The 18,360-nt window shown below is 33.5% G+C and overlaps 1 protein-coding gene across 3 annotated transcripts in view; it reads right to left on the minus strand.

Annotated features, from left to right (window-relative positions):
- Positions 1-589: 589 nt before the first annotated feature.
- LOC136025857 (ubiquitin-conjugating enzyme E2-18 kDa-like) overlaps positions 590-18,360 on the minus strand; it is a 29,381-nt gene continuing 11,610 nt past the window's right edge. For all 3 annotated transcript variants that reach the window (XM_065701885.1, XM_065701887.1, XM_065701886.1), the window contains exons 4-5: positions 8,085-8,271; positions 590-824 (exon numbers count right to left, since the gene is read on the minus strand). In XM_065701885.1, the coding sequence (XP_065557957.1) occupies positions 670-824; positions 8,085-8,271 (342 nt within the window). In that variant the 3' untranslated portion in view covers positions 590-669. The remainder of the gene's footprint in view (positions 825-8,084; positions 8,272-18,360) is intronic.

Genomic DNA, 18,360 nt, shown 5'->3' on the forward strand with positions numbered 1-18,360 from the left:
TGGGCTGTCTTCCGGTCAAGAAATACCGACATATAACCAGGAACATTCAAAAGCACCTGATTCTTCTCACTCAAAAATATCTCACAAAGGCCGGTAATTGTAGGGCACGAACTCCTTAATGGTAATTGAATATCATCAGATGAAGAACTCAATCCCTGAATGTTAAGATGCACAACCGGAAGGACATCACCCCACCGAGCTCTGAAGCCCCAAAATCTCAGCTCCTCCACAAACACGCTATCAATGATTTCCTAAAAATTCTCATCAAAATTCGTATTGGGGGCTCTGCCGGTTGGATCATTTATTATTTATAATTCTATTAAAATTAACTCTCTGAAACTCATGTTCATTTAATTTCCCTTGTGCAATATTAGCGTTAATCCTCAATGAACAATCGATCTCAAACATGCCGTTTTCAGAAGAACATTTTAAGAGGCTTTGTCTTCTTTACACTTCTTAGGATTTGGCTTTATACCTTTTTTCTCTAGACCCTCCAAAAAAATATCCAAAATAACTAAATAAGACTAAAATAACCAAAAAAAGACAGTAAAAACTCTCCGTTGAAAATTAAAGTAATAAAACACCAGACTGCTGTATCACGAACAAGAATTTATTAACGAGACTCAAATTCGAAGAAGAAATAAAATGGATTCATATCACAAACTGGGCTTAGTCAGTAGGGCGTTTTTCACTATGCTTTTTCGTGTGTTCCTCAGCCGTTTTCATATATTTCTTCTTATCCTTCATAATCTCTTCAGCAATCTCTGTTCGGAGAGGATGATCAGCCTCTGGGTTATTTACAAGGTCATATAACGCATGTAAAACTGAAAGAAAACTCATTTCTGAAGTACAAAAAATATTCCCCTTGGACCTATTTTAGGTCTATTTATATCTAAAAATCACGATTGTCTAAGATTTATCTATTGATGCCATGGCACATTTTTATCAGTGTTGCCACACTGAACCGTGGAGAAATTAAGCAAAACCCACACATAAGAAGCAAGAGTGTTTTATTCTTAAACTATAAAAAAAATATATGTTTCCACTGTGCAAATAAAAAACTATATTGTTTTACATCTCTGCTAGTATGTGCTATATCTTATTTTTTCGTCCTATTTCGGAATGTGGTTCGTGATCCCTCAATGTGGCTACAATTTTATTTTGATATTTTGCCTCAATCTGTTCTCACTTCATTCTTCTGTTTATTTAACCTACAGCTTTTGACAAGCTTTCGTAAGCCTTTGAACTTTGTATATCCTCCCTTAAAACTAAACTACACAGTCTTAAATTACATTTAATAAAATATTTGATTACCATTATTTTATCGCCAAACAAAATCTAGTCAAAGGGTTGCCACAGCTAATTTTTACAAAGATCTTTTGGGAAAATCATAGGTCAATTCACTACTTCAAACCCCAACCCGTTTTTCCCGCATCTCCCCCAAATATAATCATTATAAAAGTCTGGAAGTGGCAGAATGCACTCTACAAATACTTCAATACTTGAATGACTGAAGTAGTTCTTCTATCAGACAGTTGGATGTGACATTTTATTTCACTTTAACGTGTTTCATTTTACTTCATTTGAACATAAAAAACTCTTAACTTTTTTCATAGCGATCTTGAAATACTTTACTAGTAGCAAAAAAAGGACATTTTGTTTCTTAAATTATCTAGTTATTAATTAATTTATTTCCTAAATTAGACTCAAACTATCTATGTTTTTTTTTTATCCAGAGATGATTCCCATTTCAACAATATGTAACATATCCACATTTCTACTAAATTTATTTATGGATTGTGAGTGCGCATCAAGGATGATACACTTACTGATCCTGATTCTGAAGAATCATAATATGTCTTTATCGATATTGTTGTTGGGTTCGAAGACTAAGGCCCTAGGGCCTACTACAGCAGATTTAAATCCCCATTTTGAAATTTTTGCCATTCGACAAAATATATCTGTAAGTTTGGGGGGGGGGAGGAGTTCCTGTCAGCTCCAACAGCCGTTCATAAAGTAATCCTGATATAAAAGACGCATAGTGTTTCCATATATCAGAACAATTGCTTTTTTATACTGATTCCAAATATATAAAATTCATTGAGTTTAAAGTCAACCATCAAAAGTTACGAGCCTAAACTAATTTTCCGGATTTACAATAAAGGGGAAAACATCCCAAAAAGTCAATCGTTTTTATTAAAAATCACACCTTCACATTCAGCATACCAGAGACCCTACTATAGAGGTTTTAAGACCCTATCTCCAAAGAAGTGCTTTTGGATGGTATTTTGGTATTTTTAGATGGTATTTTGTGCTTTTTGGGAGAAAAAAGGTCACAAATGTGGGTTTATTTGTTTCGTTTTTCCCCAAGGGTTATCACATCGAACCAATGGTCTATAAGATCGAGAGAGAGGTCATTTTGACGTTGTTTGGTGTGATGGTCACCTTTTGTGTTTGATGAACGGATGATATTGATTCATGAAAAGCTCACTGACATAGGATTCCAGGTAGAAATTATTGGCTGCAAATTCAACAACTTAGGTTTGGACTAGTTTTAGTAATCCTTGTCCCTTTATTCATGTTCGAGCTTAAACAGCTTAAACACCCTAGAATTTACTTTGATTTGGACTAGTTTCAGTGGTCCTTGTAGCTTTTATATTTATTTTACAGCTTTAACCACTTAAGCAGCTTAAATTTATTTCGGTTTGGACTAGTTTTAGTGGTCCTTGTCACTTTAAGATTTATGTTACAGCTTAAACAGCTTAAATTTACATCTACTACTACTACTAATAACTCACTGCAGCACCAAGCCGCCTGAGGCCAACACAGCTACGCACGCTCCTCCTCCAACCTAATCTATTTAAAGCCTCCCTCTTTACACCCTCCCAGGAAGTTCCCATTTCCTTTAAATCCTTATTTATGACATCCTCCCAACCCAGACAAGGACGACCTGCTTTCCGTGTAGCCCCAGACGGTTGGCCAAAAAGGACAATCTTCGGTAATCTGTCATCCTTCATCCGTAGAACGTGGCCTAGCCATCTCAACCTTTCTTTCATTATAGCCCCAGAAAGCGGGATTGAACCACACTTTTCGTACAACCTACTGTTTGAAATACGGTCAGTCAGCCGGGTACCCAGAACAATCCGTAGGCAATTTCTCTGGAAAACATCTAGTAAATTTTCATCTGCTTTTCGGAGTGTCCATGCTTCAGAGCCATATTTGACCACTGTCATCACTGTAGCTTCCAATATTCTAATCTTGGTTTGTAGGCTTATCTTTCTATTCTTCCAAACTTTTTTTAACTGTGAAAAAACACCCTGAGCTTTAGCTATTCTACTTTTAACATCTTCACTGCTCCCACCATCTTTACTAATAATACTACCAAGGTAACTGAAGCTCCCAACCTGATCAATCTTTTCGTTACCTAAGGTCACCTGTTCATCTTCACTTATTCCTAACCTTAGTGACTTAGTCTTCTTAACATTAATTTTCAAGCCTATTTTAGCACCCTGAACTCGTAAAACCTCTAAAAATTCATTCATTTTGCTCACACTTTCATCTAATATGCTTAAATCATCAGCATAATCTAAGTCCAGGAGCGTTCTTCCTCCCCATTTGATTCCATGGTCTCCAATTGCCTTTCCTGTGCTCCTTAAGACGAAGTCCATCAAAATGATCCATATAAAGGGGGATAGAAAACAACCCTGCTTAACTCCTGATTTAATACAAAACCAGTTGGTAACCTCATTTCCTACCTTAACCGCAGCAGTATTATTCTCGTACATAGCGCTATTTTTATAAGTCCTTGTCCTTTTGATATTCATATTCGAGCTTAAACCACTTAAACAGCTTAAATTTATATCGGTTTGGATTAGTAGTCCTTGTCCCTTTAATATTTATGTTACAGCTTAAATTTTGGTATCTGGAATCACTTTTAACTTTTCACTTCATTTTTATTTATCGTAGTTTCTTCTATTACAATTGTCCACACACATTTTGAACATGAAAAGGCTAAAAATTGTCGTGAATCTCACTTTAAAAAATAAATCTTATCTTCTTCCTAGGCATTCTATGAAAGAAAAATCATTCGTTGAAGATGATTTATTCTAGCTAAGATCCTCTGAAATAGTGGTACCAATTCACGAAAATGTAGCAGAGAGGGCAAGGAATTGAGGATAATGAGGATATAAAAAAAGAATTTTTTTAAAATCTGGGTGGGGGGCATCTTTGTTTTTTTGGATTCTATTCTAATTTTTTAATATTATTATCATTCTTATACAGGGTGTTTTCCAGGGCAATTATTAATAAATGAACTTTTTCGTTCTAAAACAACAAATAACATCTGTTTACACTTGTCCACATATAAAAAAAATTTGACGAATTTTTATTTCTTTTGTTCTATATGGATGAAACTATTTTTATAATAATTTATTTTTAATAATAATTAATTTTTATAATTTGTAATAATTTATTTTTAACCCACTAAAATACAAGACAAGTGGAGTAAATAAAAGGTAATAAAAGAAAAATAACACAACTATACGGGAGATAAAACATATCCAACACAACCATAACTTAGCTAACGAAACAACCTCTAAAAGATAACGCAACTATAAAACTAAAACAGGTGAAAACTAACGGATAAATAAACGAACTAAGGGGTGGAAGGGGTCCAGAGGAAAAACATAATCCTTCCCAATTTGGAGTCTAACTTCCGTAAAGAAGTTAGCCCGAAGCCCAGAAGCCCCGAAATTATAAACGTTTTGTATTAATATAAGTAAAGAGCGGAATACCATGTCAGCCTCTTTGATTAATCATGAACACTTTAGGGGCATTTTAGCCCCCTAACTTACGGAATGGTAAGTAACTCTTTTTAATTACCATTTTAGCCTAAAAATAGCGACAAATAAGGATCATTTAAAGATCAACACCGATTAGTAGATGTTGATACTATTGAATGATTTTTGGCAGAACCAGTTAAATTCCATTAAGATAAGGTGAAATTGTAGTGAAATCGTGGCATTTCCCACTAAGAGTAAAATAGAATCGATATTTTCTTTTAGTAACAGATCAAGAGCTTTGATTGAGCGGCTACCTCCTCTTCAGATTACACTTTTAATCCGAATTAATTTAGTGACCGTAGCTAATTCAGTGACGAAATAAGCAGAGTGAATACCTGCACTGTTAACTAATTCTGAATATTGAATTTTGTTTGGATAAATAATTGGATAAACTGTGCACTTTTCAGAGCAGCACAGGAAAGGATTCCTTTTAAAGGTTTTGAACTGCTATTACGGTTTATTCCCGTAAATGCTAAAAAAAAAGGTTCGATTTGTTTTTTTTTCTTCTTTTATTTTGTTCAGTAAATTTCTTAATAATTAAACGGTCAGACGACAAAGCATTGACAAGAGGTTAGAATTAGTCGCTTATTTGCATAACATTTTGTATGCAATACGTTGTTCAAACTGGATCCTTTAGAGGAAGTAAAAGAACCGTTTAAAGAACCTTTAAAGCCTTTATATATTTATCTGTTATACATATATATATTCAGATTATACCTCTTCAGATACTTCAGATTATAGCTTGCAACAAAAAATATTTTAGAATATGCAGCATATTTATCGTCATTCTCTTCTCCACCAGACGGACTTTTTTCTAAACATTATATTCGAATAATCTGTGGTTTCATTTGTTTTTGGTCTTCACTATCATTAAATAACTCTTTCAATCTATGCGTATTGCATACAAAATGTTATGCAAATAAGCGACTAATTCTAACTTTAGTTATAATTCAATTTAGTTATAACATTCGTATAATTCTAACTTAGATGGTAATACCAGAAAAAGAATATGGAAATAAACCGTAATAGCAGATCATCTAGTTCTTAGATGGGACTACAAATTTCTTAGATGGCACTACCAGAAAAAGAATATGGAAATAAACCGTAATAGCAGTTCATCTAGTTCTTAGATACTAATACCATCTAGTTCTTAGATGGGACTAAAAAATTCTTAGATGGCAATACCAGAAAAGGAATTTGGAAATAAACCGTAATAGCAGTTCATCTAGTTCTTACATGCTAATACCATCTAGTTCTTAGATGGGACTAGAAATTTCTTAGATGGCAATACCAGAAAAACAATATGGGAATAAACCGTAATAGCAGTTCATCTAGTTCTTACAAAAGCCATAAATTCTAAATAAAAAGCTGAGATTTCGGAACAGGTCATTGACGCATAGTCTTACAGCTCTGAGTCAAAACTGTAGGGAAACAAATGTCCACCAACCTTAAGACCTATTCCTCGGTCATGTTAAAACTAGCTGGCAAAGCACGAAACTAATCTCTGCGAAGTTCGTAATAGCCAATTCGTAATAAAACTGTGCATAAGAATAATATTTAGAAGTAACTTATTTAGTATTAATTCCTATTTTCTAAGTAATTTAAAACAGCTGGGGGGGGGGGGACGCAAAAAATCCTTAAATAATAATGCTATAATATCAAATAGTAAGTAATAATATTATAATAATAAATAATATAAATAATATTAAATTAAATAATAATTTAATAATAAATAATAATACTACGAACATTTGAAATAAAAACCTTCTTGAACAAACCCTTCTAAAAATACTATCGACATTAGAAATAAAATCCTTCAGTTGTTTTTATCCATTATTCCATTGGGATATAGAGGAATAAATATTTGCTTACGCTAAGACATATTTTGCAACTGGGCGACAAGATATCCGGCAAGCGAAAAGAAACTAAAATGTGTAAAACAACCCTATTTGTAATGAAATCTTACATTGTTGTTTTTATCTAGTATCTCCTTTGTTAAGTAGTTGAAAGGGGCTGAGGCGGGAGGAAGAACTCGAATTTATACCTTAAATCACAGCATGAAAATTAACAGAAAAATTTAGGAACATGTTTTCTAGCCTAATGCGTTACCTAGGCCGAATAGCCCAATATGCAAAAAGGTTATTTACAATAAAACCTTCTGTAACAAATTTATTTAGCATCTATTTGTTAAGTCATTGAAAGCGAATGAGGGAGGGAAGGGAGTAAAACTCAAAATATTTCCCATAAATCCTGTCATGGATATTTAAGGCAGTAAGTTTGTTGAGCAATAAGCTTCAATGGCAAACCTTCAATCATTTTCCCCGGACGAGGAGGTAAAACAAATCGTCGCAAGCGATGAAGACATATTTTCTGAGCAACTTGAAATCCGGCAAGCGAATTTGAATGCCAGTACATCGCTTAAGGTCTGTTCTTTTTTATCACGTACAAATTCTCAGACAAACCAGCTGCCCCCCCCACCCATGGATTAACCTTGAACAGACTTAGTTATTAACATAAATAGAGCGCCATTTTTGCAAGTAGAAAGGTTTAAAAGAACATCTTTTATTTCCCAGAAAACAGAAATAATTGAGTTAAGGAATCGATAAGGAACTCCTTCCGTTTGAATTTAACTCAAGGAACATTCATGGATTCTCGAAAAAAGATATTTTTCTACTTCTCAGTTAATTTTGAAAACTAGTTTAATTTTTTTGTAACTTATCTTTTTGTTTTCGACTTTTAGCCTTCTTTTGATAAAAGAAGTATTTAGTTTATTCTAAGATCAAAATTTATCTTATGTAAGATTTAGACCCCATTTACCACGGCCACAGGCAAGTGTTCTCACCACCACATTGTCAAGACTTGTATAATAGTGTTTGCTTTATCCCTTTTGCTGTGCCCCATTTATGGTTTATTACCAGTCTGACAGTTCATATAAATCTAGCAGCAAAATATGGGTTGTCATGCATTTTGAAACTCTTCCAGCTTACGCAAAAGGCTTTTAACCTTCAAGAGTCTTTAATTTCAGTCAGCAGACGATTAACGAAAAATATTACCCATGACCGTATAATCTATGACCAAAAATCAACAAAAAATATGAAATTAAAACATATTACACATTTCAATATAATATATTATCATATTATTTATATTACATAATATATTAATTTTATAGTTTAAATTAATATATAATTTTATTATATTATAAATATACGATATGTAATATGATTAATTTAAGGATTTTACCTTGTTCAACTTTTGTCGCTGGCTTCCAATTTGAAGGTTCGGCTACCGGCAAACAGACATATCCTTTTTCGTCAATGTTTGGGTGATAAATTTTGGTCTTAAATAAGATTCTTGGAGGTTTAAATGGGTATTCTTGAGGAAATGTCAGCTCAATTCTAAATGCGCCTTTGTTGTATGGAGGATGGTCCTGAAAAAGAAGGGTATCTGATGAGTGACAAGCTGGGAAAGACCAGGGTCAAGGGAGCGAAAAGCCATCCTAAGACCAGTGGTGGATACTGAGTTGGAGGGAGGGGCTTATTTATATGGGCACACTTTCACCTACTTTCCTACAAGTTTTTATCAGTACAGAACTATCAAGCAAAAGAAGAAAAGGTTCTCAGAAATCAAGCCAAGGAGTCTTAGACTAAAAAACGCCACTCAACCCACCCAAAAATTATGTTCCTGGGTGTAGCCTCTGAGGGGGCGTCAAATTGAGGTTTTTTGCCAATATTATCATCCACTTATATTCAAGGTCGTATCGTGGGGGCAAGGGGGTTTACTCCCCCCCCAAATAACGTTAAAAAATTACAACCCCCCCACTGAATCCTTTATTAAGTATTTACGTGGGAGGGTATTTCCATGGAGAAATTTTTCATCGGAGAAGGGATTTTCCATGGAGAGGAGCTGGATTTCTCGGCATTATTTAAAAAACGATCATAAATGCAATATATAAAAAACAAATTTTTTCAACTGAAATTAAGGAGCAACATTAAAACTTAAAACGAACAGGAATCGTAACGATAGCCTCAATATCGTCGCTCTTTACGCTAAAGTTTTTTCTTGGAACTATTACACAAACAAATACGATAAAATATTTTCAAAAATCTAGCCAAGGAATCTCTGAAGCCAAAAAATGCCATTCAACCCACTTAAGAATCCAGGATACACCACTGCCAATTTAACCCGAACAGAGTAGGGATTTTATATCGTGGTGTAAAAATGAAGGGATATATCTAGTGCTTCCATATTTCTACAGGAAAACAGAAATTAGTTTTAAGGTTTTGTGGGAATCCCGTTTGTAATACAAATCTCACACCCGAGGTGGATCTAGGGAGGGCACCCTTGGCTTGGGCGGAATTTCTATTTATGCTTCATCAAGTTTTTCTTTACAAACACATCGAGCGAAAAAAAAAAGAATAAAATTAAACAATCTGACTATCAAATCTATTAAGATAAAAAAAGCCACCCGCCCTCCCTGAAATCCTACATCCACTACTACCCATTCAGCCCTCTAAAAAAAAGTTTCTATATTATTACGATAAAGGTGAAGGAATATATCTCAGGCTTTTATAATTTAATAGGAGAGCGAAAATTAATTTTCAGTAATTATTAGGAAATTATTTTTCGGTTCATTCAATGCTCTCGTCAGACAAGACGCATTTAAGACCTTTGTGTGTAAGTGAATGTGAAAATATTATATTAAGGATAGTTAGATATATATCAAGTCTATTAGTGCCTAATGGGACGTAAAAGGAAAAACCCTAGACAAGAAGGTATGAGTAGTACACTAGATACCTCAGAGCCCAAAACCAGAATTATCAAGACTAGTTGCACACTTTTAAGCAAATTCTTGATTTCGTAAAAGAAAATGGTAATAAGCTAGATAATATCAACAATCAATTAGGAACTCTTACGGCAAGGCTCGATAATCTGGAAAAAGTCCATTCGCTACTTAAAAATAAGATGAATAATTCTGAATTGAGGATAGTGTTGAATATATACCTCAGTTTAGTTTTCCCAACAACTAATGGGTAATATTTTGGAACTAATGAACGATTTTCCATATCTATCGACAGTTCCTGATAAACCATCCCTGTATCTAGTCTCGAAAGTTGATTTGTTCAATAGTGCCATCTAGATTACAGCTTGGACAGTTTTAAATCCTTTGGGTGACAACGTTGCCAATTCATTGAAATTAAACCAGTGCTTCAGATTTCAAATTAGAGACCTGAAGTTAATTTACTCGAAGTCTTGAAATTTGCCAGAGCAATTTGAACTGATATACAATGGATGATACAAATGAAACTGGGTTGAGTGACTCTAACCAACAGTGCTTTTACAGCTCAGTTAAAACTTTGAAAGACTTAATCGGGGCTAATAAAATTCCCAGGGGTAAGAAAAATGCCCTAGAGCTACTTGAATATCTCGAGTCTGAACATATGAGGCTACTGGAACGACATGTAAGCGTATTGAAAATGAAAATGACAGACTTTTAGAGATTTTGAGTTTAGAATGACAACTGAGTGATAAAAGAGGAAATCGCTGTGATCGTCCCTGTGTTGCCCTCAGCCTTACTCAACGCCTTGACAAACGTTCGTCTGACACTGTTAAAGGTCATGAAAAGTTTTGTATGACTTTAGAGCCATTGGGCAAGGATAAGAAACCCCACTTTAAAGCAGAGAGACACTTAATCGTGATATCAGCAAGTTAATTTCCACTGATAGTAAAAAATTATCAGCTAAAAGCATCTCAAACACTAGAAACGGAAAAATAATCCTAGAAATGTCCACTAAACAAGAACTGGATTGTGCTATGTCCGTTTTCAGCGAAAATGTGGACTTAATTGAATTAGAAAATCCATTCAAAAATGAATTAAATTAAATAAAGACTAAATTAAAACCCAAAGAAATAAAGAAACACTATCCGAGGATTATTTGTTACAAACTTCGAAAATTCGTTTCAAATGATGAATGTAGGCCAAGCGTTCGAACTAATGAACGATCTAATGTCGAACTAATGAACGATTTTCCATATCTATAAGTTTAACAGATAGTGGATAGCTTATTGTCAGAGGAGTATCGACATTTCCCTCATAAACAATCTCTGTATCTAGTCTCAAAAGTTGATTTGTTCAACAGTGCCATCTAGATTACAGCTTGGAAAGTTTTAAATCCTTTGGGTGACAGCGTTGCCATGCTCCAGATTTCAAATTAGAGGCCTGAAGTTAATTTACTCGAAGTCATGAAATTTGCCAGAGCAATTTGAACTGATATACAATGGATGGTATAAATGAAACTGGGTTGAGTGACTCTAGCCAACAGTGCTTTTAAAGCTCAATTAAAACTTTGAAAAACTCAATCGGAGCTAATAAAATTCCCAGGGGTAAGAAAAATGCCCAAGAGCTGCTTGAACCTCTCGGGACTGAACATATGAGGTTACTGGAACGACATGTAAGCGTATTGAAAAATGAAAATGATAGACTTTTAGAGATTTTGAGTTCAGAATGATAACTGAAAGATCTCAGTGATAAAAGAGGAAATCGCTGTGATCGTCCCATGCATTGAGTAAGGCCCTCAGCCTTACTCAATGCCTTGACAAACGTTCGTCTGACACTGTTAAAGGTCATGAAAAGTTTTGCATGACTTTAGACCATTGGACAAGGATAAGAAACCCCACTTTAAAGCAGAGAGACACTTAATCGTGATATCAGTAAGTTAATTTCCACTGATAGCAAAAAATTATCAGCTAAAAGCATCTCAAACCCTAGAAACGGAAAGATAATCCTAGAAATGTCCACTAAACAAAATCTGGATTGTGCTATGTCCGTTTTAATAAGTGAGTCCGTTTTAAATGAGGACCTGACTAAATTAAAACCTAAAGAAATAAAGAACACACTATCCACGGACCACACACCACCATGGATGATTTGTTACCAAATTAGAAAATTCGTTTCAAATGATGAATGTGGGTCAAGTGTTCTGGATTTTAATCCAAGTATCTACAGATTAGTCAGTGATGGAAAAACACTGAAAGTAATTTCCTTCAAGGGATATGCTGATTCTGATTTCGGTAATGGAAATAGAAGTGAGTCTAAGAGTTCGTAGGGAGTTTATTGCACAGGGTGGTATAAAAAACGGCTTTCTGGTATTTCGTTGTGCCGATTATGTCCATCTGAAATGGTGTTCCTAGTGTTACCTCTATGACCAAACGAAATTACAATGTAAAGGTAGTGTACAATGCCCTCGGTATACAGAAGATCGCCCATATCCAAATTGTACGAAGCCTTTTTCCAGCAAACCATCTTTTCGTGAATGTGTTAAGGCGAATATCAAGTACCAGCCACACGCAGCGTATGAACACGTTAAATATCCAACTGCCAGAGCTATTACGGAAAAGCTGAAATTAAACATTACTTACCATTAGTGGTGTCAAGTTCTAATAATCGTGTATTAAATGTAAATAGTTATTCCGGTTCACTGAAATTTTCATAAATTAATCTGCAACATTCATACAGTGGTATGACACAACTTCAAAAAACCTTGGACGATCCCAATTCTGATGTTGTATTACTGCAAGAGCCGCATGTAAACAATTATAGGGAAATGCCGTGCATACCACCTAATTATGTAGTTTTCTCTCAATTTGACCTTAGTAAGAGATTCTATCGTGCGGGAAGTCTAGTTAAAAAGAATTAAAATTTCGCTTTACCTTAAAAGTAGAATAATTACTATTTCTTCTATTTATGTCTCACCTTCTGCTCTGTCTGTTTACGATTATCTTAGTATTTTGGATAATGTTGAAGATTTTAATAGTTTTGTCACAGGTGGTGATTTTAATACTAAAAACCCTTTATGGCTAGAAAGTTATTCTACGGACAGAAGAGGTAAAGATGTTGAATATTTTTTAGTTAGTAAATCATTGATTGTAAATAATTACATATATGCTACTACATATGGTGCTAGTACTAGTCCAGATGTAACAGCTGTTAGTTCTCATCTTCATAAGTTTGTAAGAGATTGGAAAATTTTAGATGATATACCATCGCTTTCAGATAGCAATTATATAATGTATAGTTTACTATTTGATTCAGATCAAAAATTAGTTAATGATACTCCAAGGTATAATTTTAAGAAAACTAACTGGAATGTGTTCAGTAATGTTTTATTGGATGGAATTGATCAAGTTTATTCGCTTTCTCTTAATAGTTACGAAGATATTAATTTAGCTGTGGATTCTTTTACTTAATTAATTCAACTGGCAATTTCAGGGTCGACTCCATAAATAGGAAATGGATACCATGAAAACGATTTTTGTCAAACCCTTTCAAAACACGCTTCAAACCTGATGCCTGAAAACACAACTCTATATACCATGGCCTACCCTACTTCAGCGGTTTTTCGAAACTCATATTTGTACTATATTTATTTTAATATATTTTTTTCTATAAAAAGTTATCAGTGCGTTCAGGTGCAGTAGCATAATTTGATGCTATCAAAAATCCCAAGACTTTAGTGCTACTATTATCTCTGTATGCTCAGTATGCTAGAAGATGGAGCCCTGAATTATCTAATTTGAGAAGACTATACAGACATAAAATAAGAATTAATAGTCCTTAAGACTAATGCAAGTAAACAGCAAGTTATTGAAGCAAAAAGAAATTATAAACTAGAAGTATTAATAGCTAAGAATGATGATTGGAAAAATTTCTGTATCGATAAAGCTAGTTCAGACCCTTGGAATACAATTCATCGTATTTGTAAATCTTCAGGGAGAAATATTAAACCAATACATATTCATAAAGATGACGGTACAAGTACGCCATTAATTAAAGAAGCGGGTCAAGTCCTATTTGATCAATCGTTTGGGAAAGATATTCATGATAATCGTATTCACAGTAAAGTTAGAGATGTGTTTCAAATATATATGGTGTAGATCAGATTAATCTAGATGAATTAAAAGATGCAATCAAATCCGTAAAGCCGATGAAAGCACCTGGGCCTGATAACATTTTAAACTTGGCAATTCAGAAGGATTCTAATATACTTTCTTCCACCTTTTTAAATGTTATTAATGCATGTTGAAATTTGTCTTATTTCCCAAAATCATGGAAAAAAGCTAATATTATTGTCATTCTTAAGAAAAGAAATGATGGTAAAAGAATTACCATCATTCTTAAATGGTAAAAGAATTAAAAATGATGGTAACTTGATGTCTTATATTGCCCCATTAGTCTATTCTCTAGCTTAGGTAAAATTTTCGAACGTATAATTATTCATAAAATGAATAATTTGAGTAGTGAGTGTGAGTGGATTTCCCGTCTGCAATTTTGTTCTTGCAATGGTAAAAGCACAATAGATGCAATTGACGATATAGTAACCTTAGTCGAGAATAATAAGAAGAGATATTTGTTTACTTTAGTTTTATTTTTTGACGTGAAAGGGGCTTTCAACAATGCTTGGTATCCGGGTATAACTAAAAAACTGTATGATAAAGGCTGTCTAAATGGCATGTTAAAATTAATTCATAGTTATTTATCGAATATTGTTGTTTCCTACGATTATAATATAACATGTGAACTATAAAAATCTTGCCCTAAAGGAGGTATTCTATCACCTTTCCTGTGGCTTATAAACATTGATGATCTCTTACGTATTAAAATTGGTGGTAATTGTACTATTCAAGCATATGCCGATGATGTTTTGTTAAAATTACTGCAAAAATTATAAGTATGATCGAAAAAGTTGCAAAAAATGTTTTTACTAGTTTCGAATCATGGGCTGATAAAAATAGACTTACTTTTGATCCGTCTAAAACGGAGACTATTCTGTTTACGAATAAAAATAAAATCTGATGTAAATATTTTATTTGGAGGAATTAAAATCAAAATCCAGGATAAAATTAAACATCTCGGGGTTATTCTCGATAAAAAGCTATCGTGGACCGTACATATTTTAGATAGAGCTAGTACTGCTAAGCGATATTCGGCCAAATTATTATGCACTGCAAAGACAACATGGGTCTGAAGCCATATGCTCTTCGTAAGTTATATATATCAGTTGTAAAAAGTACCACTTTATATGCTTCTTCTGTTTGGCTGGGAGCCCACAGAAAGAATAATGTTCAACGATTGCTTAATTCAGCTCAGCGTGTTCATATAATAATGATTTCTGATTCTTTTCGTTCAGCAACGACTGAGGTAATTACAGTTTTAGTGGGCATGTTACCTTTGCAATATAGAGCTAATGAATTGGGTATCATGAGGTATTGCAAAAAGGGCCGTCCATCCTTCTGGCCTTCTTTAGCGAAGCCGACTTTCCCTCTATTGATAAATTCTCTCCAACAAACCATTATTCGGATGAATATATCGCTAAGTTACTTGGTATAGATTTTTTAGAAAATGAGTTTCCTATTAGATTAAATACTATTGATTTCAAAATGCCCTTTATAACAAATGAAAATAATATAAGTAAATTGCCTAGCCTCTTTTTCACCAATAAATATGACCTTATCTCAGCTCCAAAATATAAACTAACTCAGCTGATGACAGAACATTGTCGCCTAAATTACTTCTTCTTTAATATTGGGAAGACTCTTCCTCCTTTGTGTGCATGTGGGGTCCCGAAAATTTGTCACCATTATTTATTTGGTTGTTCCTGTTTTTGTCGTCATCGTTCAGAAATGCAAATCCGGCTTAGCGAATTTAGTAGTTAAATTTAGTAGTATTAAATTTAGTAGTTAACAACAAGAGTGTTAGAACAACCGTTATGAATTATATAACAAATACAAAGCGATTAAACATTGTCTGATCATTACTACCTTGTTATGCCCATGGCAGAAACCACGGCCAGCCGTTGGACTTATGATAAATAGCTGGTATTACTGTTTTATTTTTTCTATGTATTTTAGTAGTTTCCTTTAGTAATTTTTTCCTTTTTTTGTTAATTTTTGTACTTCAGTAGTTCTCTTATGTATTTTTCTGTAGTTTGTGAAATAAATGTGTTAGTTCACTCATGTAATAAAAAGTCAATCAATCATACTGAACTGAAAATTGGAAAGATCGAAAATGATACGTCTTGCCTCAAAAAACAAATACAAACACGTACTGGTGAAATAATGAAGTTAAGAATTAAAAAATGAAGATTGTATGGGTCGGATTGTGAGAATGAAGTCCGCTAAATTAGAGAATAATATTATCCTATGGAATGCCGTGTGCGAGGACAATGATAACGCTAAAGTTTTATTCACAGAGGTAGTTCACCGTGGATTAGAAATACCAGACGTAAATTTTACGATCTCACAGTACGATAGAAATCGTAAATTTTTGAAGGTAACACTGAATAAAAAAGATGATAAGTTAGTTGCGATAAAAAAAATGCTAGTAAGCTTAAGTTTAAGACATTTAATGGAAACAATTCGAACTTGTTTATTAGTGATAACGTTCTAGCCAAAATTCGTAAAATACGTAAGCTGTTACTGGTGAAATGTAATAAATTAAGAAAAGATCATAATATTGTAAGATCGTAAAATTTTGAAGGTAATACTAAATAAAAAAGATAATAAGTTAGCTATGATAAAAAATGCTAGTAAGCTTAAGGGTAAGACATTCCATGGAAACAATTCGAACTTGTTTATTAGTGACGATGTTCCAGCCAAAATTCGTAAAATTCGTAAGCTGTTAATGGTGAAATGTGATAAATTCAGAAAAGTTCACGGATACGATGCATGGATATCCAAGGGCATTCAGGAATATTTGTTTGTGAAAAGACCTGACGGCCCGACTACAAAATAGTCATTTAGTGATTATACACCAGAGATCGACGCCTTTTTGAGAGTCTGAGGAGAAGCACATCACGGTTTACACGTGGATGATTCTGTGGCACAAAATTATTACGCATGATAGTAGGAGCGCTCTGTTGTTGTTATTTAATTCATACAAGTACATAATTTTTAATCTTGTTTTACTTAGCCTGTTTGTTTACATTTATTTATCTTCCTTCTTCCAAATTCTTAATTATTTTTCTTTATTCCCTTATTTTGTATGGATTATCCAGACCCACACAGAGACCTTTCCGATTAGCAGTATTGAAATAAATCAACCTGGAATGAAGACATTTTTTCTTTTCTTTTCGAAGTTGTTCCTATTTGTGTTACCTTTTTTTCTTTTGCTTGTTTGCTGGGCTGGTGGGGCGTGGTATGGTTGTCCTTGTCGTGGTGGTAATATTTGATAATGGATAGAGGAAATGGTGGAATTCCATCATCAAGGTTAAATGAATTTTAGCAAGATTCTCTTTTGTTTCTTTCAGTTTTCCAAAATATTGTACTCAATGATAATGAAAATAGTTGCAATATTTTAGATATTCCAAAAAATCAATATTTATTTTTGAATGATTTGGCAAAGAATAATATTAATACAAGGAGGATATCGTTTTGGAATTGTCGGGGCTGGAGGACTGCACAATATACGATTCAGACTATTTTATCGGCACCTAATATGGATTTTTTAGGCCTATGTTAAGCTTTTTAGACGAGTTAAATAGAAAGTATTCATGTTGAAGATATAAATTTTTTCATGTCGGTCAAAGAAGACAAAAGCAAGGTGGTCTTGGTGTTTTGGTTAAAAACTGCACACCAGTTTGCGCAAGGCTAGATTTTTGCCAATGAACATTAAAATGCTCTTTGAATCTTGTTTTGAGTTTTTTTGCAAATAATCAGAAACTGCTAATCGCAGCTGTTTGAACATACCCCGTCAGCTAGTCAGATAGAATTTGTAAATAGTTTTGAAACTTTTTTGGATAAATTAGCTAGTCTTAATACTCCTTATCTAGTTATGGGAGATTTAATATTGATTTCATGAACCTTATATCTGCTAACCAGAATAGAATGGATAGAAATACTGTGTAGTTTTTAGAATTTCCTAATGGAAATATGACCTAGTGAAATTTCAAAAACACTTAAAGGTCAAATGACCTAGTGAAAATTTCAAAAACACTTCAACGCAAGAACTTATTAATGTCAACTAGGGAGTAGTCAACCCCTCAATGAGTTCATTACTTTATCGATTCTTTCCTTGGAAGTCCTGTACTTACTTTTTATTTAATAATTTGATAAAATATTCTTATGATTAAAAATTTGCAATTAATAGACAACAAACTAAATTTTGATTAAGGAATATCTAACCTTGTTTATGCTTTAAAACAAAAGAATGAAAAAAATTCTATTCAGTTTAACAAAACTCTTACATATTAACCGTAGCTTCATTTTTGATTAAGGAATTAAGGGATTTCTTCAAAGGAATATTCCTTCAAGGAATATCAAAATAACAGAAGAGAATGGCGATAGGTCATTTTCACTAGTTGATAATATTTTTTCACCTTGCAGCGCCGTTAATACATATGTCATTCCTGATGATTCGTCTCTTTTTTTTATACTTAATAATAGAAGTGTTTTTTACTCTGTACCCTAAAACAAAAATATTAAGATTTCCACTTTATTTGAAAATGCTAGCTTCTTTTTATCT

The sequence above is a fragment of the Artemia franciscana genome, chromosome 4, assembly GCF_032884065.1.
Source record: "Artemia franciscana chromosome 4, ASM3288406v1, whole genome shotgun sequence".
Lineage (NCBI taxonomy): Eukaryota > Metazoa > Arthropoda > Branchiopoda > Anostraca > Artemiidae > Artemia > Artemia franciscana.